The sequence below is a fragment of the Microtus oregoni genome, unplaced genomic scaffold, assembly GCF_018167655.1.
Source record: "Microtus oregoni isolate MIOR12 unplaced genomic scaffold, Mior012 000050F_009, whole genome shotgun sequence".
Classification (NCBI taxonomy): Eukaryota; Metazoa; Chordata; class Mammalia; order Rodentia; family Cricetidae; genus Microtus; species Microtus oregoni.
Genome location: NW_024543233.1, coordinates 115,321 through 142,156, shown reverse-complemented (window position 1 = coordinate 142,156; position 26,836 = coordinate 115,321). Strand labels below are relative to the sequence as shown.

The 26,836-nt window shown below is 45.1% G+C and overlaps 1 protein-coding gene across 6 annotated transcripts in view; it reads right to left on the bottom strand.

The window, feature by feature from the left end:
• Nucleotides 1-26,836, bottom strand: part of LOC121436942 (FERM and PDZ domain-containing protein 3) — a 153,744-nt gene that overhangs the window by 13,189 nt on the left and 113,719 nt on the right. For all 6 annotated transcript variants that reach the window (XM_041636853.1, XM_041636850.1, XM_041636852.1 and 3 more), the window contains 5 exons: nucleotides 25,955-26,091; nucleotides 25,495-25,621; nucleotides 23,314-23,403; nucleotides 21,095-21,274; nucleotides 7,545-7,689 (listed from right to left, as the gene is read on the bottom strand). In XM_041636853.1, the coding sequence (XP_041492787.1) occupies nucleotides 7,545-7,689; nucleotides 21,095-21,274; nucleotides 23,314-23,403; nucleotides 25,495-25,621; nucleotides 25,955-26,091 (679 nt within the window). The remainder of the gene's footprint in view (nucleotides 1-7,544; nucleotides 7,690-21,094; nucleotides 21,275-23,313; nucleotides 23,404-25,494; nucleotides 25,622-25,954; nucleotides 26,092-26,836) is intronic.

Sequence of the window (26,836 nt, the reverse complement as noted above, 5' to 3'; positions counted from 1 at the left end):
TAACAAGACAAGTAATAACAAATATTGGTGAAGATCTGATGAAGTTATACTTCTCTACTATTATTGGTAGGATTGTGAAATGATGGAGTCATTTTGAAAAATAAACAGTTCCTCTAATAATTTAACCTAGTTATCATTTGACTGTATGCTCTGCACCTAGGCTTATAATGAAGAGAAATAAAAACCTACATCCTCAAAAAAAGTTGGACATGAATGTCCAACATCATTATTTTTAATAGTTAAAAGGTAAAAGCAACCCAAATGTCTATCAACCAATGAACCAATAAATAAGATGTATTCTATATAAGCATATTATATAATTAAAAGGGAACAAAGTATAGCTGTATGATATAACATGAATAACCCTTGAAAATACTATGCTAAGTGAAATAGCAAAGCACAAAAGACTATTGCATGATAACATTTATGTAAAACACTCAGAACAAGCAACATTATAGAGAGAAAGCTTCAGAGCAGTGGCTGCTTGGCATGGGTAGCAGACAGGACACAATATGTGGAGGGATTCTTATGTTCCTGCATATTGGGTTTTTTTCTCTTTAGGAGTGGTAAATTTTTTTTTTATACTTGGGGTTGAACCTGTTGCATCATGCATGCTCTTTTTACTTCTTATTTTGAGACAAGCTAACAGTAACTTACTCAGGTTGGCCTTGAACTCACTTTATAGCCCATGTAGTCCTTGATATTCCATACTCAGCCTAACCAGTAGATGTGATTACAGGACTGTGCTATCAGACCCAGCTTAAGTGATAAAAATGGTCTAAACTAGATGGTTGCTGACCCTATAAACATGCTAAATATACATTACATTAATATAATATATTTATATATGTATATTTCATATATATATATATATATATATATATTTTCTCTGTGTAATAGCTCTAAGCTGTCCTAGAACTCGCTTTGTAGAGCAGGCTGGCCTAGAACTCACAAAGATCTACTGCCTCTGCCTCCTGAGTGCTAGGATTAAAGGCATGTGCCATTGCTGCCTGGCTATACTAAATATACTAAAAATGGGACTGTACACAGGCATGTTGGCACAGGCCTTTAATCTTGCACTGGGGAAGCAGAGGCAGCAAATTTTTGTGAGTTTGAGGTCAGGCTGGTCAACATAGCAAGTTCCATGCAATCCAGGGGTACATAGTGAGACCCTGTCTCAAAACAAATGGATCTATAAATTTTAAATGAAACATTTTTTTATGGCTTGGAGATTATATATGGATAATTCTGCTTGTAAAAATAAAACCTCTCATCCAGGCATGGTGGCACATGCCTTTAATGCCAGCACTTAGAATAGAGATGAATGGATCTTTGTGAGTTCAAGAATAGCCTGGTCTATATAGTGAGTTCCGGACCAGCCAGGATAATATAGTGAGACCATTGCTCAAAAACAACAACAACAAACAAACAAACAAACTGTAGTGAGCCGGACAAGATCGCCATTACAAGATGGCGCCGACATCCTGTCTTGTTGGAAATAAACAATTCCATATTTGGCTATGCCTTTGAGAGCTGCGTGTCCCCCGCTTCCCGCATGTGCGGTGGATGAGGATCCTTGAGCCTATCCCGATGCGGTCTGGTGTCAGCTGTTGGTGGCAGCCAATCACAGGGCGACCCATGTGCCAATTCCCTATTTAAGCAGCTGCCTCAGTGCCCTTCGACCCTTCGCTTCATGCTGTCTCTCTCCTTAGCTCCCTGCCCTTTCGCTCCCTGCCCCTTCGCTTCCTACCCTTCCCTTCCTGTCCCTCGTTTCCTGCCCCTTTTGTTTCATGCTCCCCATCAATCAAGGGCACTCCAGTAAAGCGTGATCTGAGTGGAATCCTGATGTGGTGGTTGTTTTTTCTCGCCAGTCGAGAAGTCCGCCACAAACAAACAAAAGCCTGATTCCTCCACAGATCTGGGTGTGGTGTCATACTCCTTTCCCAACTTTTCTTGGATCTTCCCCACTTCTTTATCTACCAAGAAATCTTCAAAAACGAAAGTTAAAAAACAAAACCAAAAAACGTGGTGACTTGGCACATGATGAACTTTGAACTCTTAAGAAAAGATTTTTTTTAAAAAGTGTTTTGCATTGTGAAAGGACTTTATGTCGTTTATGTCACGTTATCTTGTCAAATCTCTCAGAAGGTGTGTAGTGTCTATATTATTATTACTCCCCCATTTTAATGACAGGTAAACTGAGGCTGTTTATGTGATCTGTCCATGTATATACAGTGAAGGTACAACAGAGAAGGGATTGGGACCCAAGTCTCTCTGCCTTTACATGCTAGGAGTTTTCTATAGAGCATGTTATTCACCTTTATTTTATTTTTTAAATTTATTTATTATGTATACAGTGTTCTGTCTGTCTGTATTCTTGCTGGCCAGAAGAGGACACCAGATCTCATTACAGATGACTGTGAGCCACCATGTGGGTGCTGGGAATTGAACTCAGGACCTCTGGACGAGCAGGCAGTGCTCTTAACCTCTGAGCCATCTCTCCAGCCCCTGTTATTCACCTTTATACAGATTCAATGTAATCACACTGTGTGGGTTTGATTCATGTCTTACTGGCGGATGCAGGAAACCCTGGATCAGTTGAGGAATTAGTACTTAACGATCCACCCTCCATCCAGGCCTCTGAGAGTTAAGGAAGTGCAAAAGGGCAATAAGCCCTTGGTTTATGATGTGTCTCTAGCTGAAGGCATCATCTGCAGGACTAGAAAAGCTCCAGATGATAACTACCTAGGAAACAACTGAGCCATCAGGGTAGCCACCTGGCAACGCGCTGCTATCAGAGGTGGCTCCCATGGTTATAGCCAATAAGCAAGTGGCAACTCTTGTCTCTTAGATAAAGACTGGAGTTCTAAAGATGGTTGGCTTCCCTGAAGGAAGAAATATTTTCCCATACTACCCTGCCAAGGTCAGGTGATGTCTAGCCCACCACTGGTATTATGACTTCCAGGAGAGAATGTGTCTAGGGAATCTCGAGTCTCCTCTAGACAGGTTACAAGTACGGGGGTAAAGTCAGGTGCATTTGGTTGATGGCTGAGACAGCTTGCCTCTCACCTTGTAAATCTATCTGAATTGCTCATCAGCTTTCCCTAAGCAGGGGGGTGGAGGTGCCCTAGTTTACCCGTCTGTACTCAGTCACTCACAAGGTCGACTCAAAATTGCTTGCAAAGAATAGGGCAGAGAACTGACTAGAATTATGCTAATATATATGCTATGAATATACAATATATACATGAGACATGCACATATTTACACTATACATACAGCCAACACAAGTTTGACTCAAGCAGCTTTGTAGACTTGGCCCCAGTGTATTTTTATAGTGTCGTGTTCATTGGTCATACTCATGACATAGAAGCCTTGCAAGAATCTCATGGTCTTTCTGAATCATCAAAAAAAAAAAAAAAAAAAAAGAAAGAAAGAAAAGAAAAGAAAAGAGTACTATGTTCACTCTAACTTTCTACGAATGTTTCTGGGTGTTTTTTTGGAGGGTGGGGTGGGGGCAGGATCTCATTTTGTAGCCTAGGCTGGTTTTGAATTTGTAATCCTCCTACACCAGCCTCCTGGGTGTTGTGATCATAGACATGAATCACCACACTCAGCTTGCTGGCTTATATGTACATGAAAACTGGTAATGTCTGCATATACATATAGACATACATATGTGTATACAAAATAAGACGATTCAGTGCAGCACAGTAAACTGTTTCTTTTTTTTTCTTTCTTTTTTTTTTTTTTTTGGTTTTTTCGAGACAGGGTTTCTATGTGGCTTTGGAGCCTGTCCTGGAACTAGCTCTGTAGACCAGGCTGGTCTCGAACTCACAGAGATCCGCCTGCCTCTGCCTCCCGAGTGCTGGGATTAAAGGCGTGTGCCACCATTGTCCGGCCAGTAAACTGTTTCTAAACATGTTAGAAAATGTAGAGTGAGTTTCTCTAACTGATATCCTAAAGGGGATTTCCAAAGGCTTATTTTCTTAGGTTACCCAGTGGAAACAGGGACCTCAGGGCTGGGAAGAGATGGAAGCTGTCTGTGTGCATGCATGAGTGTATTCATATAGGTGCATGGGTACAACATGTGCATGGTGGGGGTTGGCTCTCTCCTTCCACCTTGTGGGTCCTGGGGATTGAATTTAGGCCTTCAATCTTGGTGGCGTGTGCCTGTACTGAGCTATCTTGCTGGCCCTGCTTCTGGATTTCTTGCCACTTCAGTGGGTCTTTGGCTCTCAAATGCAGGTGCTATTAGGGCTGCTGCATTCGTTCGATGTAAATGACAAGCGACTTACTGTACTGTCCTCATACCTGAACCATCTGCCATCTTTTCCCCACTAGACTGTAAGCTATGTGAAGGCAACCACCAAAAGGATCACAGCTGTCATGCCCAGCTGTATTCCCAACGTCTGTCATGGCGGGTCCTTGAGAAACATCTGTTTAGCAAATAAGGGAAATGTTTGCTTTGGTCAAGTGCTGTGAGGGAGTGGATTCCTTCCCTACCATCCTCCCATTCTTCTGTTTTTCCAGGTTTGCAAAGAAGCGGTGCTTCCTGCCCCTGGTGCAGGGTTAACAACATCCTTTTGGCCTGGTAGACTGAGTCCTGAGCTTGGCTAGTTAGGAACCAACAGCTTCTCTGAGGCCAGACTTTTTCCTCCTTTCCACAGAGACCGTGGCCTGAGGGGATTTTTGACTTTGGTGCCTGGGAAAAGCCCAGCCCAAGCTGTGAGAACACCTCTTCTTTCCGTAGGCCTGGTGTTGAGGCAGACCTTGAACTTGCAATCTTTGTGCCTCAACCTTCAAAGAAGCTGGGATTATGTGCCTTTACCACTGGGCATGGCTAGATGCCTCTCCGCTACAGCCTTTGCTAAAGGATCATGGTGGGCACTGGAACTTCTGTTCTAGAAAGTAAGTGTGAGCCCATGGAAGAAAACCACCTCAGCTTTGGAAGGTCATCGTAAAGGTCTCCAAGGCCAAGAAGGAACTATGAATCCACTGCAACTTGAGCTGAAGTCCTCAGTGGTACTCTTCTCTTCTTAGTGGGCACAAGAAAAGATGTGCAGATCAGCCTGGCATTTGCTGAATTGGGGTCAAGCCAGGAGGGTCACGTAGCAAGAACACTGTCAGTTCCTGCTATCAACCTGGCACCTAGCCATTCAGAAGGTCAAGAAACTGGCTCCAAACGCCTGCCCAGTCTCCATGGAGGTGCTATCCAGCATAAATTCCTAGCTTTTTGGTCTGAAGAAAGAGGAACAGAGCTTTTCTATTTGCTTCTGCCTCTGAGCTACCTCTTTCCATTCTAAGGAGGAACTTGGTAAAGCTGCGGCACCACAGTGGCTCCTTATGGAGACACAGGCCCATTTGCTAGGGAAGTCCTGAACTTCTGCCACTCTGCAGCTGTGCAAGGAGCTTCTCAGTAATTGCAGGCTTGAAGATGGGGTGGGAAAGTCATGCCTAGCTTCAAGAGAATCCAGGAAAGCAGACCCGGCTTTGACAGAGCAACAGGGAAGACACATGGAAGATGCTCAGTGAGGCTGAAGGGACATGTGCAGCCCGTGTACTGGCCCTGGTGCCACAGTCTCCATAGTAAGGGAAATATTGGCAACCAGCATTAGCTAGGGTGCTGATGGCATGGCAGATAATTGTCCCACAGAGCGGGACTGCATAACCATGCCGACTGCCCTCTCAGAGGGGAGAAACCTGGACCGCTTTCACTATTCCATCCGGTCCAACCTCGACTGGCCCCAGGTTCATCCTTCTGCCTTATCCTTTCTTTTGTCCCTTCCCTTCCTGCTCAGTAAGAGGCACAGTTTACTTGGATGTGATTAGCCAGAAGAGGGCCACAGGTGACAATGAGAATGTGAACAATAGTTTCTTCCAACATCTGACCATCTGTGTAGAAGTTTGAAAAGCCCAGACACTTCTTGGAGCTAGTCATCTGGAGGCTGGCAAACCCTCACCCCCAGTTCCTTCCTGCTCCAATTCAGTTCCTTTCATCTACGATGTGGACAGCAGTTTCTTTGGGACCAGCAATCCTCTTCCAAATCTGCATGTGATGAGCTGCCTTTCAACTGCTGTGAACAGTGACCTGAGATTGAAAGCTGGACCTGCTATGCGTGAGGCAGGCGGATCTCTGTGAGTTCGAGGCCAGCCTGGTCTACAAGAGCTAGTTCCAGGACAGGAACCAAAAGCTACGGAGAAACCCTGTCTCGAAAAATCCATAAAAAAAAGAACAATGTTTAAAATGGGCGATAATGAGCCCTCTAGGAGCTGGGTTTCTATTCTCAGATACCATGATCTCCAGCAGGTGCAGTGAGCCCAAACCAAGAAGGTTTGAAGGTTTAATAGCGGTCAAGTGGCAAGGGTGAATGGAGACAGTGTCCAGTTTATGGCAAGGGTGAGCTCTGGGTGCTGCTTACGTTCTGACAGTGATGCTTGGGCCAGGAAGACTTAGTGTGCATAGGTGAGCAAGCCTGAGATCTAACACATGGAGAGCCCAGCTCTCTGTCACCCTCTGCTCCTCCCACTTGTTTTGAACAGGAGCACCTGGGCTGGACAGCTTTTTTGTTTCAAGGCCTCAGTACCATCACCAGAACATCTCTGAGAAGTAGCCATACTAGATTGCCTAACTGGGACGCCTGCTTAGAAGCTGCATTTGTTCTTTATGGACCCCCCCCTTCTATTTCCAAGACTTCTTTTGGGCATGCCCAGTCTCCCCTACTCCCAGCCTTCAGTGATTTCGTATTCCAGATACTTCTGTCAATCCGCAATATGATGAACAAAAAGGAAGGTCTTATTTTCATTTTCAACGTTATTTCAATGAAGCCAGAAGAGGCACAAATCTCTCCTAGATTACTAAAGCTGTGTCTTAGAGTCAATCTAATCCTTTTTGAGAAAGCTTTTTTTTTTTTTTAAATGTAGTCTTGGCTGGCCTTGAACTCTTTCTGCCTCTGCCTCCTCAGCAGCTGGCATTACAATCATGTACCATTACACATATGTGCTATCATACCTGGCCAGTGCAATTCTTTTTTAAAAAATTTTTTATTTTATGTACATTGGTATTTTGCCTGCTTGTGTGTCTGTGTGAAAAGTCGAATCCCCTGGAACTGGAGTTACAGACAGATGTGAGCTGCCATGTGGGTGCTAGAATTAATCCTGGGCCCTCTGGAAGAGCAGCAAGTGCTTTTAACCACTGAGCCATCTCTCTAGTCCCCCAGTGCAATTTTTTGATTGACTGTATCATGTTATTACCGCTTTCACCTTACATACATCCACGGACTCAACCACAGTGTGTCGTCAATGGCATCCTTTGTGGAATAGGTACATGTGAATGTTATATGTGCTTGCCAGTGAGGTGTATCAGTAGTGTGTGTGTGTGTGTGCTATACTTCTGGCTGTTGCTAAGCAGGCTGGCACTGGTGGCACACGCTGCACACTAGGGCGGTGGAAGCCCCCCTCCATGACTTCAGAGTCTGGAGGGCCTCAGACACACCAAAACCCAAACCCAAAACCAAAACCAAAAAACTGATGCGGAGCCCTACCTGCTTTGACCATAGGAGGTGGAAGAGGCTGGTTGGCAGGCCTGGAGAAGACCATCTTCCTGGAATCCAGCAGAAGGCGGCAGTACCCCGCAATCAGGCAGGCAAAGTTGGTGGCTTCAGGCCACTCCATCAACAGCACCAGAGGCTGTGGAAGAGATGGTTCAAAACATAAGGACATGGAAAGGCAGGAGAGAGGCGAGAGAGAGGCAGGTGCAATTCTGGGAGGACAGCAACAAAGAAAAGACACGGAATAGTTACAGGAAGCGCATTCCAAACCCTTCTCGAGGTCCATGGCCAGGCAGTTTCTTCTGTCACGAACATTCCTTTGTAGTAATGGCTTCTCTAGGCGTCAGCATTAAAGAAGCCTTCGCTCACACATTTAATGAACCACCTTTACTGAAAAACCCTAGAATTATGTAAGACCATGTGACTGCTGTGTGGCTGTATTTGTGTTTGTCAGAGCTCAGCAGATGTGTGGGCCAGCTGGGAGAGTGGGGGTGAAACTGGGAATCTAGGCTAGGGATGGCCTGGAATATCCTTGAATGTAAGCACCTTGGCTGCTTGAAGTATCTTTTGCTCCTCTCCATATGCCCTGACAACATCCAGATGAGTCCATAGGAGTCCTAACTGTGACTTTAGGGACAAAACCTTTCTGCTCCAAGTCCTGCTTAAGCCTTCCTGATCTCCCCTCTATTTCCTGTATTTTCCAAAGTAGCCTGAAAATGTCCACTGGTTTTTCTTTTCTTTTCTTGGACACACATTTTTCACTCTGTAGCTCTGGCTAGTCTGGAATTCACTTTGTAGCCCAGGCTGGCCTCAGACTCATAGCAATCCTCTTGTCTTTGTCTTATGAGTGATGGAATTACATGCATGTGCCACCATGACAGTTTATTCGTCTTCCTTCCTTCCTTCCTTCCTTCCTTCCTTCCTTCCTTCCTTCCTTCCTTCTTTTCTTTTCTTTTCTTTTCTTTCCTTTTTTCAGACACAGTATCTCTGTGTAACCCTGGCTGTCTTGGAACTCACTCTGTAGACCTGGCTAGCCTCGAACTCTGCCTAGGATTAAAGGCATGTGGCTGTTTATTGGTGTTTCTTCAAAGAGCCCCGTGGTCTGGAGCTAAGGGTGGAAGGTTGAACAAGCGCTGCAGATAAATTTCGCTCTGGAAATTCTAAGATCTTATGATATATTAACCAATATATTCCATGAAACATCAAAGATTTTAGTATTTCAGATTCATTTAACCTCAAAGATCTCTTTTTTTTCCTTACAAAAAATTTCATACCAACAGCATTCTTGTTATTTTTTTTTTTCAATGCTAGAGATGGAATCTAGGACCTTGTGCATTCTGGGCAAAGACTCTACAATCAAACTACTCCCCCCGCCCCATTTGTTGCTGTTTTTAAACCTTACAATGGGAAATATTATCACATTCTGCTAATTGATCCTGGAGTTAACTCCTTAACTGTTTCAGAGATTCCTACAATGATAAACAAAACAGCAGTGCACTTTTATGAAACCTTTAAATTTGTTCTATCATTTTAAAGGTGTCATGTGAGTAAGTTGGATTAAATCAAAGTGAGACTGGCTGAGGAGGGAGTCATGGGCTCTGGGTAGCCATGACCTTTTGCGATTGCTAGAGGGCATTGTTAAGAACTAACAGAAAGTCGGGGGAGGTGTAGCAGTGCCCAGCATCCTAGTGTTTGGAGGTGAAGCTAGGAAGACCAGGAGTTCAGGGTCACCTTTGGATGCCTAGTGAGTTTGAGGTCAGCCTGGGCTGCAATAAACCCTGTTTCAAACCGGGGGTATGACTCAGTAGTAGATTGTTTGCCTAACACAAGTAAGCCCCTAGGTTTGATTTCCAGCACCGCAAAATAAAAGCCCAGAAGAATTAAGAAGGAACATCCTGTGTTCTATTGAATATTTGTAGAGGCAGGAGGTGGGTTAAAGTCAGCTTCCAGGGCACAGTTTGATCTATTCAACACACCTTGTAACTTGCTACATTTTGTTTATTTGAGACAGCGGTTTTATTTGGTTTGGTTTTGAGACAAGATTTCACTATGCAGCCCAGGCTGGCCTGGAACTCATAATCTTTCCTCCTCGGCTTCTCATTAACCTTGATGCTTTTGTCAACAGTGATTACCTTCTGCTTGGGACATTCGTCCGTGGTCTCTGTTTCTGTGAGGTGACACTGTCTTCTGGTTATGTGAATCCTGACCATCTTTGCATTGGTCTCTCTCTTTTTAAAGATTTACTTTTATTTATGTCAATATGTCTGCATGGTAGCATACACTCATTCCATTCATACAGGTGCCAAGGAAGGCACAAGAGGCAACAGGTCTTCTGGAACTGAAATTACAGGTGATTGTGGGCTGCCTGGTGTGGCTGCCAGGAAATGAACTCAGGTCCTCTGGAAGAGCAGCAAGTGCCTTCAACCACTGAGGCATCTCCCCAGCCCTGTCCATACTGCTCTTTAGCTAGCTCTTCTTGTGTAGCCTTTTCTCTATGTAGGCTCCAAGCTTCGTCTACAATTCTTGAGTCTTCCCCATGGTGGGTCAGCTTTGACCTCTGTGTTGAGATTCTTGAGTCAGTGTTTCATTTTATTTCCCCTTGAGCCCCTTTCCTTTCTCAAAACATATATAGTGCTATAAGGCAAATACCTTTTTGAGACAAGGTCTCATCCTGAAGCCTAGGTTGGCCTGTATTATGTAGCCCGTATTGGTCCCATACTGCAGAAATTCTCTGGCCTCAGCCTCTAGAGTGTCCCTGCACCCAGCTTGATTCATTAAGTAGTGTTTGAATATCCAGTTCCTGTGTATGTTACAATAAGGCATTTGGAGTGTCACTGAAAGAACAAATTAATGACTAATGATGCGTCTATTAAATTCACGAATTACCATGGGGAGGAAAAAGTCAATACACATTGAGGAGCAATGGCTCTTTTCTCCACTAAGAGAGTAGCCACAGATTAAATGTTATCCAGTCATTATTAGCAAAGGACACTGGTGATGGTTGTACTTCCAGTTAATGGAAACTCCTCAGTCACAATAGATTGGTCAGCCCTACATAAGACAGACAACTAAGAGGGTAGAATGGGGCAGGGGAGTCAGATATGCCCTCTAGCCTCACCCTGTCATCTTTAGCAGAAAGACACACAGAGGTTTGGATGTTGACAGTTGCTGCAATCATTACTGGAAGAACTCAAGATTCACTAGGTGTGACTCAGGGCATTCATGAACACTATGGACATTTCCATTGCTATGACTTTATTTTAGGATCTCACTGACTTTTCCTTACTTCTCAAGCTATGTGATGATGCTGAGATTTGGGGCGGGGGCTCTCAGCCTGGGGGTCCTTGTGTCTCTGGTCCCAAGCTGCTTCCGCTGTGTGTATTTATGCCTCACCTGTGGGTATGTTTTGTCATTCAAATTGTGACTTCTCATAATCTGGACAATAACTTAAGGACCTCCAGTAACACCCTAACTGGCTTTTCTTCTTCCAGTGTCTTCCTACTGCACTTTCCTATTTCTACTTAAGGGATCTTTCTAAAGCACAACTCTTACTATAACTGAGCCTTGTCAATAGCGATGAAACCCAGTTACCTTACAAGAGCGTTCAAGACCCTTCGGGATTTGGACCTATCCTATATCTTCAACCACGTGTCTCATCTTGGTTTATGTCCTTTCCTCATGTCACCACTCCTCGCCTTGTGTTCAAACAATGGCATATACTTTATTTTTTATTAATTTATTATTAATTATATATATTAACTTATTTGCCAAGCTAGTTCATCCCTTCCACACTTCAGCCTGTGTTGCTCCCTCTAGCTAAAATATGCATGTGTTCCATCAAGCCCACCCAGCCAGCTGACACAGTATGAGCCCCTCCTGAAGAGCCAGCTCATCTGACAGCTGTAGTCACTCATTCCAGAACACCACAACCAGGTCCTTGCCTTTGTGGAGCTCACAATGTAGCTGGCAATAAGTCATGCACCAAATAATCTTAGAACCAAATGTGGTCATGAGGTGTGATAAGATGTACGGAGGGAAATTACAGAGTTACCGGAACGTAGACTGTCCGGGAGCAGTGTGTGCATGGGCGTGAACATGTGTGCATGTGACATTCGGTCTCAGAAGCCAGAAGAAGCTCCTTTGCGGCCATGGCATTGGCTGACAAATTGAATACAGGACTATTTGCCCACTGCCTAGGCAGAGTGGCTGACTGGTAGATGGACAGATTGATGGGCTGGCTGCTTGCGGAGCAGTCTCACTCACTTGAACCCTGGCTGACAAACGGGCTGCAGGGCAGCCAGAATGCCAGACAGTCTCACATTTGGATTGTTTAGCTAACTGACTGGCTGCCTGTCTGACTACAGACAGAATTACTGACTGGAGTCTCACTGACTGACTGGCTTAACTGATTTCACATCAGTTTCCCCGTACACCCATGTAGTGCAATATCATCAATAAAACAGCAAGAAGGCAAAGTCCTGTGCTCTGAGAAGGCTAAGCACATCAAGAGGTGGCTCAGGACAGACAGCACAGCCCATCACATTAGTAGCCTTTCGAGGTAGCCAACTGGGCCCCAACATAGGCTAAGCGTGGCTTGTAGAAGGAACACAGATGAGCTTTTCGCCAACAGGGGTGCAAATCAAATTAAGGGAAGGTGAAAAGAGGTTGGATAGGTTTCTTATAAAAGTTCAAAACCACCCATTTACCTTAAATAGGATTTTAATGATCATGATGCCTCATGTAACACTTGCCCATACAGAAAACACTAAAGCAATAAAGCTCAAGGAGAAGAACGGGAAGCATGCTGGGCCAGAGATCCCATGGGACATTCCTTTGATGGTTCCTTTCCAACCTTATGAGCTTCTGTAGCAGCGGAGTAGGGTAATAGCCCTGTGGTGTCTGTTTCAGTCTGCTGTCTCTTGAAGAACAATATGTGAACACTGCCTCATGTTCTCTCTACTATGAACAAGTAAGCTGAGTGAAAACTGTAACTAAATACACCCAGGCCATCTTCAAGTGGAAAATAAGATAAGGAGAATGGAGTTTAAAGCACGAGCCAGGCAGGAGAAGCTACAGCAGGGATTAATTTGACATGCTCCAGCTGTATCTCCTTCCTGGGATGCCCTGGTATAGAGCTGGCTCACTCCAGCATCTCTGGCAAGAGAAAAAGGATGGGAAGCATCCCGGAGAGGCAAGGTTACCAGATGGGGGGTCCGGGAGTCCCAGGGGATCAGTCCATTTGAGTTCTTGCCTCCGTAACACTGGGAAAGGCTAATTGGACAGAGCCAGACAATTTCGAGGTGAGGCTGAATATCGCTTTAAAGCAATGGTTTTCAGACCAGCTGTACATTAGAGTCATCCAGGAGTCTAGAAAGACTTAGCTATCCCTGCACCCACCCCTAGAAACGCTGCTTTCAATGATCTGGGAGGGACAGCCGGAGTAGCCAGTGATTTTAAATCTTTACACATGAGCCGGATGTTGGGGAGAAGGGCATGCCCGTGATCCCTTCATTTGGGAAGGTAGAGGAGGTAGGATCAGAAGTTCAAGGTCATCCTTTAAGGCCTGTGTGAATTACATGAGAACCTGTTTCAGAAACAAAACTGAAAATCTTTGGGCATGATTCTTACAGTTAGTTATTGTGATAGTTTGAATGTAATTGAAATTTACATATGCTCACAGGGAGTGGCACTATTAGGAGTTGTGACTTTGTTGGGAGCGGGTATGGCCTAGTTGGAGGAAGTGTGTCACTGTGAAGGTGGGCTTTGAGATTTCCTATGCTCAGGATACCCACCCGTGTGTCGGTTGACTTCCTGTTTCCTGCAAGTCAAGATGTAGGCAGCACGGCATCCGCCTGCACACTGCCATGCTCCCTGTCATGATGATAATGGACTGAACCTCTGAAACTGTAAGCACGCCACCCCAATTAAATATTTTCTTTATAAGAGTCACTGTGGTCATGTTGTCTCTTCATGGCAATGAAAATCCTAACTTACACTGTCATGGTTGAGACAGCAAACCCTCCCAGAACATTCTTAGGCCATAGTGGGCTATCTATGAAGAAATGGACTAAGTTTGGTTGCTAACTTCCATGTCCTCTACTAAGGAAACTCAAGCAGCTGAAATGGAAGATTCCATGTGTAGTGGTGTACTCATCTTACAGCCAGATTCTCTCCTGTTTGGTTATCTTACATGTATTTGTTCTGTATGCATGTCTCTCTCTGTGCACCAGGGCATGAGTGTGGAAATCAGAGGATAGTTTATAGGAGTTGGTTCTCTTCTTTCATTGTGTAGAATCTGGGGATTAAACTCAGGTTCTTAGGACTTGGTAGATGGCTTCTTTACCCCCTGAGCTGTCTCACTTACCTTCCCGACTTCTTTTTGAGCTAGGTCCTCCCTATATAACCCAGGCTGGCCTTAAACTTCCGATCCCCTTGCATTAGCCTTCTAAGCGCTGAGGACCCATCCTTCCTTCTGGGACTCCTGGCAATTAATAGCTACTGGGGGAGGAATGTCATTTTCTTCAGTAGTGTAGCTATGGATAAATTACTATTGCTCCAGAAAATAACCTTCCACCCATAGTAAGCAAGAAACTTGTAATTAAACTCAGGGAGAGATGGGGGCACTACAGATGGTCTCAACAAGCATTGTTCTTTCAGAAGACATGACCTTGGTTCAGTTCCGAGCACTGACAAGATGGCTAACCACTGTCTGTCACTCCAGTTCCAGGAGACCCAACACCTTATTCCAACCTCTACTGGCTCCTGCTCTACATATGTGGTATGCAAACATGCTCTCAAGCACACAAACACATGCACATGAAACCAAACAGTATTTAAACTCAGTAGGCCACACACAAAAAGAAGTCATGAAAGTTGCATTGGGCCAGGTGGGGGTGGGTGGCACATGCCTTTAATCTCAGCACTTGGGAGGCTGAGAGGTAGTGAGTTTGAGGCCAGCCTGGTCTACAAAAGATAGTTCCCCGGATAGGCTCCAAAGCTACAGAGAAACCCTCTCTTGAAAAACAAAAACAAACAAACAAAAATTTCTATTTTCAGGGCTAGCCAGTTCTTTCAAATAGGCCAAAAATCTATAAACCATATTTTAAGGATACTTAGCTTTAATAAAAATAAAATGTTGAAACCCAAATTTTAAAAAAAGGAAAGTAGTATTGGGGTAAGAGATACATTGAGGTGTGGAGAGATGGCTTAGCAGTTAAGAGCACTGGCTACTCTTCCAGAGGTCCTGAGTTCAATCCCCAGCAGCCCTAGGGTGGTTTACAAACTTCTCTACCTGTAGTCCCATGGGATATGATCCTAGGCATTCATCATCCTTCACAATTGCAACCAGTTCTTTTACCTCTAATCAATGCATTTGTTGATTTCTGTGCTATCTATATTCCAACAAAGCTATTAGCATGATGTTGTCATTCATCTTCATATTCATGTGGAAAGAGATTAAATGTTGCTATACCCATTTCATAGAGTATGGATTAGTAGTCCACAGAGCATACATCACTCATGTTTTCTGGTACCAAAAGCTGGCTGCAAATGGTATGCTTGTCAGTCAATAGTATCTTTATTACAGCATAAGAGAACTGGAGATGTAGCTCAGTTAGTAGAGTGCATTCACAGCTTGCTTACCATTTATAAAATCCTGGGTGTGGTTGTTGGGGCATATTATTTTAACTGTGTAAAGGTGTGTTACATTGGTTTCTGCTGCCTTTGTTAACGATGCATGGATGTGTTGCATTCTTTTATGTTGCATTTGTTGAACTCTGTGAAGCTGTGTTACTTTGCCTGTCTAAAATACCTGACTGGTCTAATAAAGAGCTGAATGGCCAAGAGCAAGTCAGGAGAGAGAAATAGGTGGGGCTGGCAGGCAGAGAATAACTAGGAGGAGAAATCTGGGGACGAGAAGAGTGAGAAGCAAGAACAGGAGGAGGAGAGGAGGATGCCAGGGGTCAGCCACACAGCCACACAGTCAGCCACTGAGTAAGAAGGAAAGAAAGACATATAGAATAAAGAAAGGTAAAAAGCCCAGAGACAAAACATAGTTAAAGAGAAATGGGATAATTTAGGTTAGAAAAGTTGGCTAGAAACAAGTCAAGCTAAGGCGAGGCATTCATAAGTAAGAATAAGTCTCTGTGTATTTATTTGGGAACTGAGTGGTGGACCTCCAAAGAGTAAAAATAAAAGACTAAACAAAACAAAAAACAAAACAACTACATGTGGTGGCACATAAGTTGTGCATGGTGGCACACAACTTTAACCACGGTGCTTGGGAAGTAGAGGCAGGAAAATCATGAATTCATGGCCATCTTATTATCTCAGCTATATAGGAAGTTTAAAGCCAGCTAGAGATACATGAAACCCTGTCTCAAAAGTAAAATAAAATAAGGAAAGGAAAGAAAAAGAAAAATGTAATATATATGAGTACTTGCTATGTGAAAAACCTCATGGCATTGATTTTTTTATTGTCACTATAATACAGGACTCCAAATTTAGTAGTTTAAGTAATACACATTTATTCCTTACAGTCTGGACGGTCAGAGTTTTGATACAAGCTTTACTGGGTTAAAAATCAAGTGCAGGACCATGTCACTTTTGTGGTCTGGAGTTGAATCTATTCCTTCCCTTTCCTGATCCCGGAAGTTACCACACTCCTTGGTTCTTGGTCTCTTCCCTAATGAAGGCTAGCAAGGGTGAGCTGAATCCTCTCGTCACATCCCTTTCTCTAACTTCCAGAGTCTGTTCCACGTAGACTGACTCTATTGACTACATTAGTCCTAGTTGAATAATTCATGCTAATCTCCCTATTTTAAGGTCAGTTGATTAGCAATCTTAATTGTGTCTGCACTTTTTATTCCTCTCTGTCATAGCATATTCACAGGTTCTGAGGATTATGGAATATACATATTTAGGAGAGGATTATTCTACTTATTGTACATGGTAAATCCTATCACAGAGAATAGCATTATGACACCAAGTGGCTAATTCTGAAGTTTTCTTTCACATATTATTTGTTGCTCTTAATGGGGTATACCTGAACCCCTTATCACTTGGTTACACCTCTGCGCACTCATCATCCACCTGACTATTGGTCACCATTCACTCCTAAACTACCTTTTAATGTCTCATCAAGACAACAAACACAATGTATTTATCCCCAACGGTAGTGTCATCTCACTGATGTGGGAGGTCCTTCTGTCTATGTGTTGTTTTTATTGGTTAATGAATAAAGAAACTGCCTTGGCCTGTTGAGAGGGCAGAACTTAGGTGTGTGTGGGGGGGAACTAAACTAAATGCTGGGAGAAAGAAGGGCGGAGTCAGAGAGAAGCCATGGAGCTGCTGCCAGAGACAGACATGCTGAAACTTTTTTGGTAGCCCATGGCCTTGTGGTGATACACAGATTAATGGAGATGGGTTAAATTAAGATGTAAGAGTTAGCCAATAAGAAGCTAGAGCTAATGGGCCAAGCAGTAATTTAAATAATACAGTTTCTGTGTGATGATTTTGGGATTAAGTAGCTGGGAACTAACTAGAGGCCTCCTTACAACATCTCACCACTTACTCATGACCTGCTAGAGTCCTTTTTTTAAAAAAAATTATTTTATTATTATTATGTTCATGGGTGTGAGGGTCAGATGCCCTGGAACTGGGGTTACAGACAGTTGTGAGCTGCCATGTGGGTGCTGGGAATTGAACTCAGGACCTCTGGAAGAGCAACCAGTGCTCTTAACTGCTGAGCCATCTCTCCAGCCCCCTTTTTTTTTTGAGACAGGGTTTCTCTGTAGCTTTGGAACCTGTCCTGGAACTCACTCTGTAGACCAGGCTGGCCTCGAACTCACAGAGATTCTCCTGCCTCTGCCTCCTGAGTGCTGGGATTAAAGGTGTGTGCCACCACCACCTGGCTTTGACCTGCTAGAGTCCTTTACACCTAACACTGCTATTTAGTGCACGTTGGATAAGTGCAGTAGGCAATAGGGGGAGGAATAAGAAAACACATGCATTGCCAGGCAGTGGTGGCACATGCATTTAATTCTAGCACTTGGGAGGCAGAGGCAGGTGAATCTCTGTGTGTTCAAATTCAGCCTGGTCTATAGAGAGAGTTCCAGGACAGGTTCCAAAGCTACAGAGAAACGCTGTCTCGAAAAACTGAAAAAGAAAAGGAAAGAAAACGCATTTATTGTGTGCAACACAGGAGGGGCCAGCCATGCCCATCTTAATACAACACATGTTGCACATCTGCTCCTTGGCTTCACAATTGTCTTGCTTCCGCCCTTCTTTCATGCTGGCCCAAATCAGCTTTCATTCTGTTACCCTTCTGCTCAAGGACCAACAGTACATTCTTACTAATCAACCACATTGAATCTAAATTCCTCAAACTGGCCTGGGAGGCTTTTAACGGACTTGTTCTGCCCGCCCCTAATCTCTCCAATCTCTCCTCTCCTTATTTTCCTCTCCAGCCAAGCGACTATGCTTATCGACCTGCACATATGGCTTGCTTATTTCCGTGCTTGCTCCTTGCCTTTCTTTGAACACATCCCACTCCTCTCTGCTAATTCATGCCTATCACTTCAAGATCCAGCTCAAAACACCCTCTCGAGGAAGCTAGTTCTGGTTAACTCCTTCTCGTTCTTTTCATTTCATATTCCATACCACATTTATCTATGACATTTGCTTCATCCTGCTTTTTTAGAAAGAGATGTATTTTAGTTTTGTATTTGTGTGTGTGTGTGTGTGTGTGTGTGTGTGTGTGTGTGGCTTCCCCGAGAGGGTGAACTTCATCTGATTCCAGAGTTGTGTAGGGGTTCTCATGCTGTGTCAAGGAAGGTCACGCATGCTTGTGATTGTAGTCACCCTGATAAAAGCGTAGTTTTTCTGAAATGTTCATTCATGTTCACCACTGTGGGTGGATCACTTTCAGAAATAAGCAGTGTGCTCCTCACTCGGGAGAAACATACTGAGCCTAGCTCAGCCTCTTTCCTCCCAGACCTCTGATCATATAGGTAGTCTTCAACCTGGGCTCACTCTAATTCATTGTGTTACAATATCCATTTGGAGAAAATAAAAAAAAAGTAAATACATCCTCATGCCCAGGTAGTTCTTCTAACCAATGAAATCATCAGTTTTAGCCAGGCAGTGGTAGTGCACATCTTTAATCCCAGCACTCAGGAGGCAAGAGGTAGTCAGATCTCTTGTGAGTTCAAGGCCAGCCTGGTCTATAGCGTGAGTTCCAGGACAGCCAGGGCTACACAGAGAAATCCTGTCTCCAAAAGGTGGGGGACATCAGTTTTCAGAGTCGGACCCTGGTGTTCTTATTGTTTAAAACCTCTCATGGGATTTCTTTTGTGCTGCTGACATGAAAAACTCACTCTTGAAATGCTGAAGGTTGAAAAACAAAAGCTAAAAGCTGTTTCTCTGCTTTAAACCATGTCTATATCTCTGTGACCCACACTTCCCCGGGCGTGTCTTGTCCTTTTTTTCCCCTTCCCTTACCAGTTCATTTGGCTTTTTACCCGACCACATCTGAGGAGAGTAGCAACCAGTGGTTGGGAACGTGGCCACAACCCAATTAAACATCAGCACCAGGCCGGTCCCCAAACCAAGGAGAATACCACGGATCACAGGTGGAAAGATTAGCATATTAAAGCTTCCTGGGTTTTACAAACACAAAAATAAGTAATTGGTTCTTTTAGAAACAGCAAAACACTCCACTGCTTAATCTGTTAACTACACGTCCTTCTGGGAAATCCTTTAAGAAAGGAAAGCTGTACCTCCCACCGAGAGAGCCTCTGCCAGCTGGCAGGAAGGCCTGCCCCCTGCCCACACTGGTCACTGTGTTCAAACAGGAGAACTGTGGAGGGGGTGGCTGGTCATGGCTACCAGACTTCTGTGATAGCTGCTTTGCCAGTCTGAAGGTGTTGATCTATGGGGAAGGTTCTGAGGTTCTAGGAGAGCTGGACTCTGGGAGATGAGATGGCACGTCGGCTCTAATTGTCCCCCCACTCCCCAGAACCACTGTCAATGCACAGACACACCTCTTACGTAGTTCAAAGTGGATGTTCCCCAACCAATATACAGGTGGGATGGGCAGAGATGGGTTAAGTCATTCATTTCTTTAATCTCTGAGGCAGACAGACAGGGCCTGAGGTGGCCAGAGTCTCCCTCTAAGGCTGCTCCATTTAGCTTGAAGTTCCATGTGAGTGCGATGTCCTTTGTTGACATTTTGCAATGCTAGGGATGGGATCTAGGGTCTTGCCCATGCCAGTCAAGCGCTCTATTACTGAGCTTCCTCACCAGCTGTGAGCTCCCGTTTCCCCCCAAGGGCTGGGAAGATGGCCCAGGGAGCAAACTGCAAGCATGAGAACCTAGGTACCAACGCTAGCATCCACGTAAACAAACAGGGTGGGATAGCAATGCACCTGCAATCCAAGTGCTGAGAAGGAGAATCTAGGAGGATCTTTGGGCCTTGCTGCTCAGCCAGCCTAGCCAGTCGAGACAAAAATGGGCCTGTCTCAAAAAGTAAGGTCGAGAGCACCTGAGGAAGACACCTCTGGACTCCACTTGCATGTGTGCATACACCTGTACACACTGGACACACACATATTTTGAGACAAAGACTCATTCCCTGTGTAGCCAAAACATGCCGTGAAATTTAATCTTCCTCTCGGCCTACCAAGTGGCTATGAATACAGACAGGGTTGCAACACCATACGCAGCTGTATGAATTTCATAATTATTTTTTTAATATTTGAGATAGGAGCTAACTGTATAGCCTAGGCTGAACTTGTAATCACCATGTAGGCAGTAATGCTCCTGCCTCAACTTTTTGAATACTGGAATTACAAGTCACCATGATACCCATAAATTCAAATTTTTGTGTGTGCTATGACAAGAATAATTGTGAAACGATGGGTTAGGGAGCTCCTGTTCTCTGCCGAGAACCTACTCAGGTTAACCCAACCCTTCCTAGCCCTACATAGTGCTGCATAGTAGTTGCAATGAGAATGGTCTCCATAGGTTCATGTTTGAATACCTCGACATCTCCAACTGATAGTGCTGTTTGGGAAGGATTAGAAGGTATGGCCTTCTCGGAGGAGGTGTGTCACTAGGGGTGGGTTTCGAAGTTTCAAAAGCCCATATCATTCCCAGTGAGCTCTTCGTGCCTTCTACTTGTGTCTCAAGATGTGAGCACTCAGTTACTGGGTCAGTGCCATGCCTGCCTGTCTGTTGCCATGCTCCATGCCATGACTGTCATGGACTCTAACCCTCGGAAACTGTAAGTGACAAGTAAACGAATTGTTTTATAAGTTTTCTTGGTCGTGCTATCTTAATGACAGCAATAGAACAGTAGCTAAGGCGTGCTGACAAACCATCTTAGATTATCTAAGTCCTAGAAGGTGGAGAAGGGAAATATGAAGACAAAGAGTTCTATGGAGAAGTCATTTCAGAATCTCTGAGCCTCAAATCACATGCTCCAACTCTTTCCTTGTCCCCCAGGGCTGTTCTGGAAAGAAGCGGCACCTCAAAGAAGTGCTCACCTTGGCATCCATGATGCTGGTCTCCACTCGGGCCACGCCCTGGTTCTCCCGGAACAGCTGGATCTTGCTGATCTTGCTGAACTCGGACAGCACAGTGGTGAGGTTGGTCTTGAGGTCAATAACATGACTGATGCCGTGACGGGGTCCCACCAGGAGAGTGGTGGCTGACTGCTTCTCGTCCTAGTGCCCAAGTGTGCCAGGCAGACAACGTTCACAGACAGATGTGGAGAGAAGGACCAGGGAGAAGAGGCAGTGAAGAAGAGAAAATATGTATTATGTAGGTTCTGCTGGAGTACGTGAGGAGTAGGGGAAGGGAGGAGAAATACCTGAGGCTCAGTGCCAAGGTTAAAAACGCAACCTTGAGAGGAAAACAGTCTGGAACCTCCCTGGTACAGGATCCTAGATCCTCAGCCTAAATCACCCCTTAGCTACAGCAATAAGTTAACTGAGCAGCATCAGGGCTGGCTCTAACAAAATTATAAGGTAGGTGAAGTATGTCCTTTCTAGTGCTTTTGGAGAACTCTCCGTTATCAAGTACCAAGGTACTTTTCACAGTTGTTGAAAGCCATCCAAAACTCTTAGCCAGTGCTTTTGCCTGACTAGGCAGCATTATGTCTGGCTTTTACCCACCCTCCACCAACTTGCACTTCTCACCCTGTGCCAAAGCCATAGTGAAAAAATAACTTCGCCTAAGGCATGCAGGGTTGTTTAGGTGCTTAATGAAGGGCTCCCTAGATTTACCCTTTAATAGGTACTCCAGCAGCCTTGACTCAAAGGAACAACCAATAGGCATTTGAGCAATGTCAGGCTGGTGGAAGAGAGATTTCAGGGTGTGTGTGGGGGTGGAGGGAGGGGCCAGGGGGCTTTCAGTGATCTCCAAATCCCAGTGTATAAATGGCTGCTCCGAGGTCTGACAGGCCAGATTCCCTTAAATGGGGCAGACAAACTCCTTGAAGTCATCAAACCTGAGCCTTCCGCTGACCCACTCCCTGCTATTAACATCACCCGGGAACCGCTTATGTCTGCCTACAGGCACTGTGATAAGCAGATTTTCTCCAGTGTGCCGTGCTAGCACGACAGCGTGTTCCACAGGGCATGACAAGCACCTGAAGCCAATCAGCAAGATGATTTGAATTTCCTTCTACCAGAGGCAACTGGACTGGAGCAGTCTTAGGGACTGTGCCAGCTGAGCCTTAGCCCAGAGCATCACAGTGCAGTGCAGGTCCTGAGTAGGCAGGGGGCAGTATGGAGAGATGGGAAACCGGGGCTAGGGGACTATGGGAGTTGTGTACATGTAGAGGCAAACAAACAGGGTTGGGGTTGGCAAACTCTGGCCCACGGGCCAAATATGGCCCCTCACCTGTTTCAAACACCTCAATGGTGAAAAATGAAAACTTAGAACATTTTTAAAAGTTGGAAAGAAGTCAAAAGAGCCATATTTTTGACACATGGAAATTCTTTGAAATTCAAATTTCTGTGTCTCTAAATAGTTATTGGCAGGGTGTAACACCCATTTGTTAACACGCTGTGGTTGTTTTCATGCTAACACAGCAGTGCTGACTGGCTGCTACCGAGATCCGTTTGACCCACCAACAAAAGGCAAGCATATTTTCTATCTGGCCCTCTACAGACATGGGTTGTCAAACCCTGGAATATAGGGAAGGGGAACAAAAGGATTGATAATGGGCATTGAAAGTAGATGGAGTTGACCCCCATTATCTATAGGGGACTGCTTTCATGGGTGCTTAGTTCCTACATAAAAGGACATAACATTTGTATATCGTTTGCATGGATATTCTTATGTACTTCTTAGAAAGGGTCTTATATATGCAGGAATGGCCTCGATCTTGAACTTGTGATCCTTGTTCTTCAGCCTCTAGAGTGCTGGGATTACAAGCATGCACTGTCATATCTGACCCTAATGTATGCTTTAAATCATCTCAGAAATCTTACAATACCTAACATAGTGCCAATACTGTATAAATTGTTGTTATACTATTATGTCTAGAGAATAATGGCAAGAAAAATATCTATACATGCTCAGTACCAACACAGTTTTTTTTTCTTAGACTATTTTTGATCTACACTTGGTTGAACCCATGGATGTAGTGGATGCTTTGAATATGAAAGCTAACTGATTTTGTCCCTCCAATAAAGGGCTGGTTCCCTCCCCTTGGCCCCACGCTCTGCCCCTCCCCCAATCCCTTAGTCCCACTGACCAGTCCTACAGTGTTGAATAAAACACCAGTGAAGGTCGGAAGTTCATTCAGAATTCGAAGGTACTGGAGCTTTGCTTGAACGGCGGAGCCCTGTGGAAACAACCCACCTTGAAATAAGAATCTAGAGGAGCAGAGAGAAACATCCCACATCCTCCAAGTGGAGGCTCAAGGTCTTATGGCAGGAGCTAGTCATCAGCCTACTCCATGGAAATGAGAAAGGCCTGGGTAAAGCTGGAAGGAAGTTCCCGCTCGGATGGCTTTCACCTTCAGCGTTCCACCTACCTCCCCGAGCACTCCTCAGACCTCTTGGTCCCAATACCTAAAGTAGCATTCGAATCTGTTGGTCTTTCAGTAATTCAAGCCCCTTTCCACAAACTCTGACATCCACTTAATCTATGCACCTCTCCTAAGTTCCTTCAGATCCTTAGAGCCTCACTGATAGTGCCACATGCAATCATGGGGTACCACTTAGTGCTTTCATACTGAACACATCCAAGTCCCAAGCTTGTTCTTCATCTGGGCTTCCAGGTCTCCGCCAGCATGTCTGGGGCAACTGAGCTAGAAACCTGTGAGGGACACAGGACTCTCCCTTCATCCTGTCATCTGAGGGCCATCAGTCACCAAATCACATTTATTTTACCCCCTGACTTCCTCTTGAATGGATCTACCTATTTCTTTTGCCTTATACCGTTTCTTTGACATTCCTTCCTATATCAGGGCTTTGGGTACTCAGCTTCGTCCCCTCAGTTACATACACCCAGTGTTTGGTAGTGGTAACATCCTGAAACAGTAAATTTAATCACGCCAGTTTCCTGCTTCAACTCCTCCATGGCTCCTTGCTGTTTATAGGATTGTGTGCAGCCCCTTCCTGTGACACAGAAAGCCCTCACAGAAAGAACTGGTTCCTGCCATCCTCCTGTCTCTGCCTCCGCCAGATTTGTGTCTCATATTCTGTGGCTTTGCATAGGCTGAACCGTTTATGTCCTTTCCCCTGCTACCACGACTCACCTGGCTGGCTTCTATAGAGAGAGATCTCCTGGTGGAGGGAAGTTTTCCTCTTAGGACTGCTTCTAGCAATTCATCTAGACAAGCTCTTATGTGTCTATCTTTCACGTCTCAGCTCTGGTACTAAATATACCAGTTCTCCCTCTCCTAGCCTGGGCTTGGCATCTGTCTCTCCTGAATACTTGTCGAGTACCAGTGCCTGCTGCTTTGTGTTGGGAATTATGGTTTTATTTCCCTACTTGACTGTGCCCGACTCAAGGGCTAAAGCCAGGCTTTCTTCAGCAAAGCACTGGGGTGCATAGAAAAAAAAATCTTTGCTGTGGAGATGGTGGTGAGCACTGGTGCTCTCAGCCAAGAAAAAAAAAAAAACCATTCTGATTAAGCATGCACAGTAAGGTGGGAATGGCTTAGCTCTCTGGGGAAATTTGCATCTTAAAAGGGAAGCTAGTTGGTAATTCAAGAAATCTGGAATGGGTGGCATATATAGGGTGATTGTGTCTCCTGTCTACATCTGCATGCCGATTCTAGTATTTGTCACCATCCTCCAGCCTCTTGGGCAGGAAGCACAAGCAGATGGCATCTTAGCGGTCTAAGAAGGCCCAGCAGGGCCAGGGGAGGTGGGGAGAGAAGCCTCTCCGAGGTAAAGACTGCTGCCTCTTAGTATTCAGAAGACAGCCCAGCTCTGCGTTGCACCTTCATCTCCCAAGATTCTCTGTTTTAGGACTGACAGATTAGGAATCTCGTGAGGGACAGAGCAGTCACTCTCATGGAAAATCTGTGCCTCTCTTAGGAGCCAATGCCTTTCACAGGACAGGTGCTCCATTAGGGCTAATTGGCAAAAGACCCCAAGCATGACTTTCTTTATAGCTCCTTTGTTTTGAGGACACAGTGGCTTGCAGTGATGTGTCGCTAAGGCTATTTGAGCAATGTTTGAGTTTGGAGCAAACTCCTTTGCATAGCTGCCTCACACCTGGTCACCCAAGATGTGTACCCAAGTCAGGAAGAATGATGGGGTGTGCACCCAAGAAGGAATGGCTCAGTGTGCACCCAAGAAGGAATGGCTCAGTGTGCACCTGAATCAGAAGAGTGCTCGAAACCCCCAGGGTACCATTCAGGACCTCTCTGAGGCCTCTAGAGTTTAAAGGTAGTGCCCGATGGCCTCCTCTGGGTGGGTACCTTGGTGCTGCAAGAAGGATGCATTTGGTGGGCCTTCAGTTGTTGAGAGAGAGACTTCCGAAGGTTCTTCTCTTTGATGCCCTGCAGGAGGGAGGGGGGAAGAAAGGGTTCCAGGCCCCACTCCTTCCTAAAAACAGAAGAAGAGCAAGAGATTAGTGAGAGAGACAAAGTGGGAACGAGGGAGGGAGATGGTCAGAAAGAACCTGAGTAACTCCGAGAGGCAGAGATGGAGAAACGGACTAGGAAAAAGAGAAAGAAGGGGAAGGACAGGCAAACTGTGGCCGTGCATACCCTACCGGTAGAAACCATAGCTTGAAAGCATGGGAGGTTAGGCATCAGGAATTCAAGTTCTTACCCCCGTAGGATGGCTATGACCTTGAAAAGCAGAGCAGAGCTCAACAACTGCACCTTCTTATGGACAGCAATTTGTCCCCTCCAGGAGGGCCCTTTCACAACTCACTCCACGTTCTTGAGTGTGATCTTCTGACTAGGCCGAGTAGCTGAGACAGTGATATAGATGTGGAGGGCAGCAAGATCCAAAAGCATCTCTGGCTTGGGTTCCATTCCAAAGCGTTCTCGGATAACATCATTACGACTCTGTGAGAGAGGGCAGACCGAATCCATCAGTTAAAGGAGACATCGCTTCTTTCTTTCTCTACTCCCCAGCTATGCCCTTGGATCCCAGAAAAGAATCACGCCACCAGCAAGACATAATGATTCAAGTGAAAGAAAGGGCTACTGCCCTTAGGGAAGAGACAACAGGGGAGCCATGGGTCACAGAGACACTACGTGCTTGTTTCAGCAAATATTAGATGCTCTTCTCAGTGGCAGGTCACACAACAGAAAGACACAGTGGGCAGAAAACTCCGGGTTACTGTACAAGTGAGACCTGGTTCATTCCCTTTCTTTCTTCTGTTATAAGAGAAATGTCACCCTTCCGGGGTGGGGGTTCCGTACTCAACTACTAGCCATACCAGACTCTTCTAATAGTCCAGATGAGAATAAGGAAAGAAAGACAATGGGAGAGGCTCTCTGTGGGACTCTGTTCCAGAAGCCCAGGGTGAGAGATAGCTTGCAGGGATGGAGCAGACATTCTGTTCCTTGAGATGGCAAAAACATTTTGCTGCCCTAGAGGGAATACCTTGTAGGTGATAGTCAAGAGTATGATAACCTTCCAAACTCTAAGGCCAGCACCCCAGCTAGCAATGACTCCACCTTCATTTGAACAGTTGTCCTTTGCTTGAGGTTCTACCACAATGGGCCTTGGGACTAGGGAGTCACAGTGGTATCACTCTAGCAAAGGAAAAGAACAGAAAAAGGATTCTTCAGCCAAGAGCGGTGG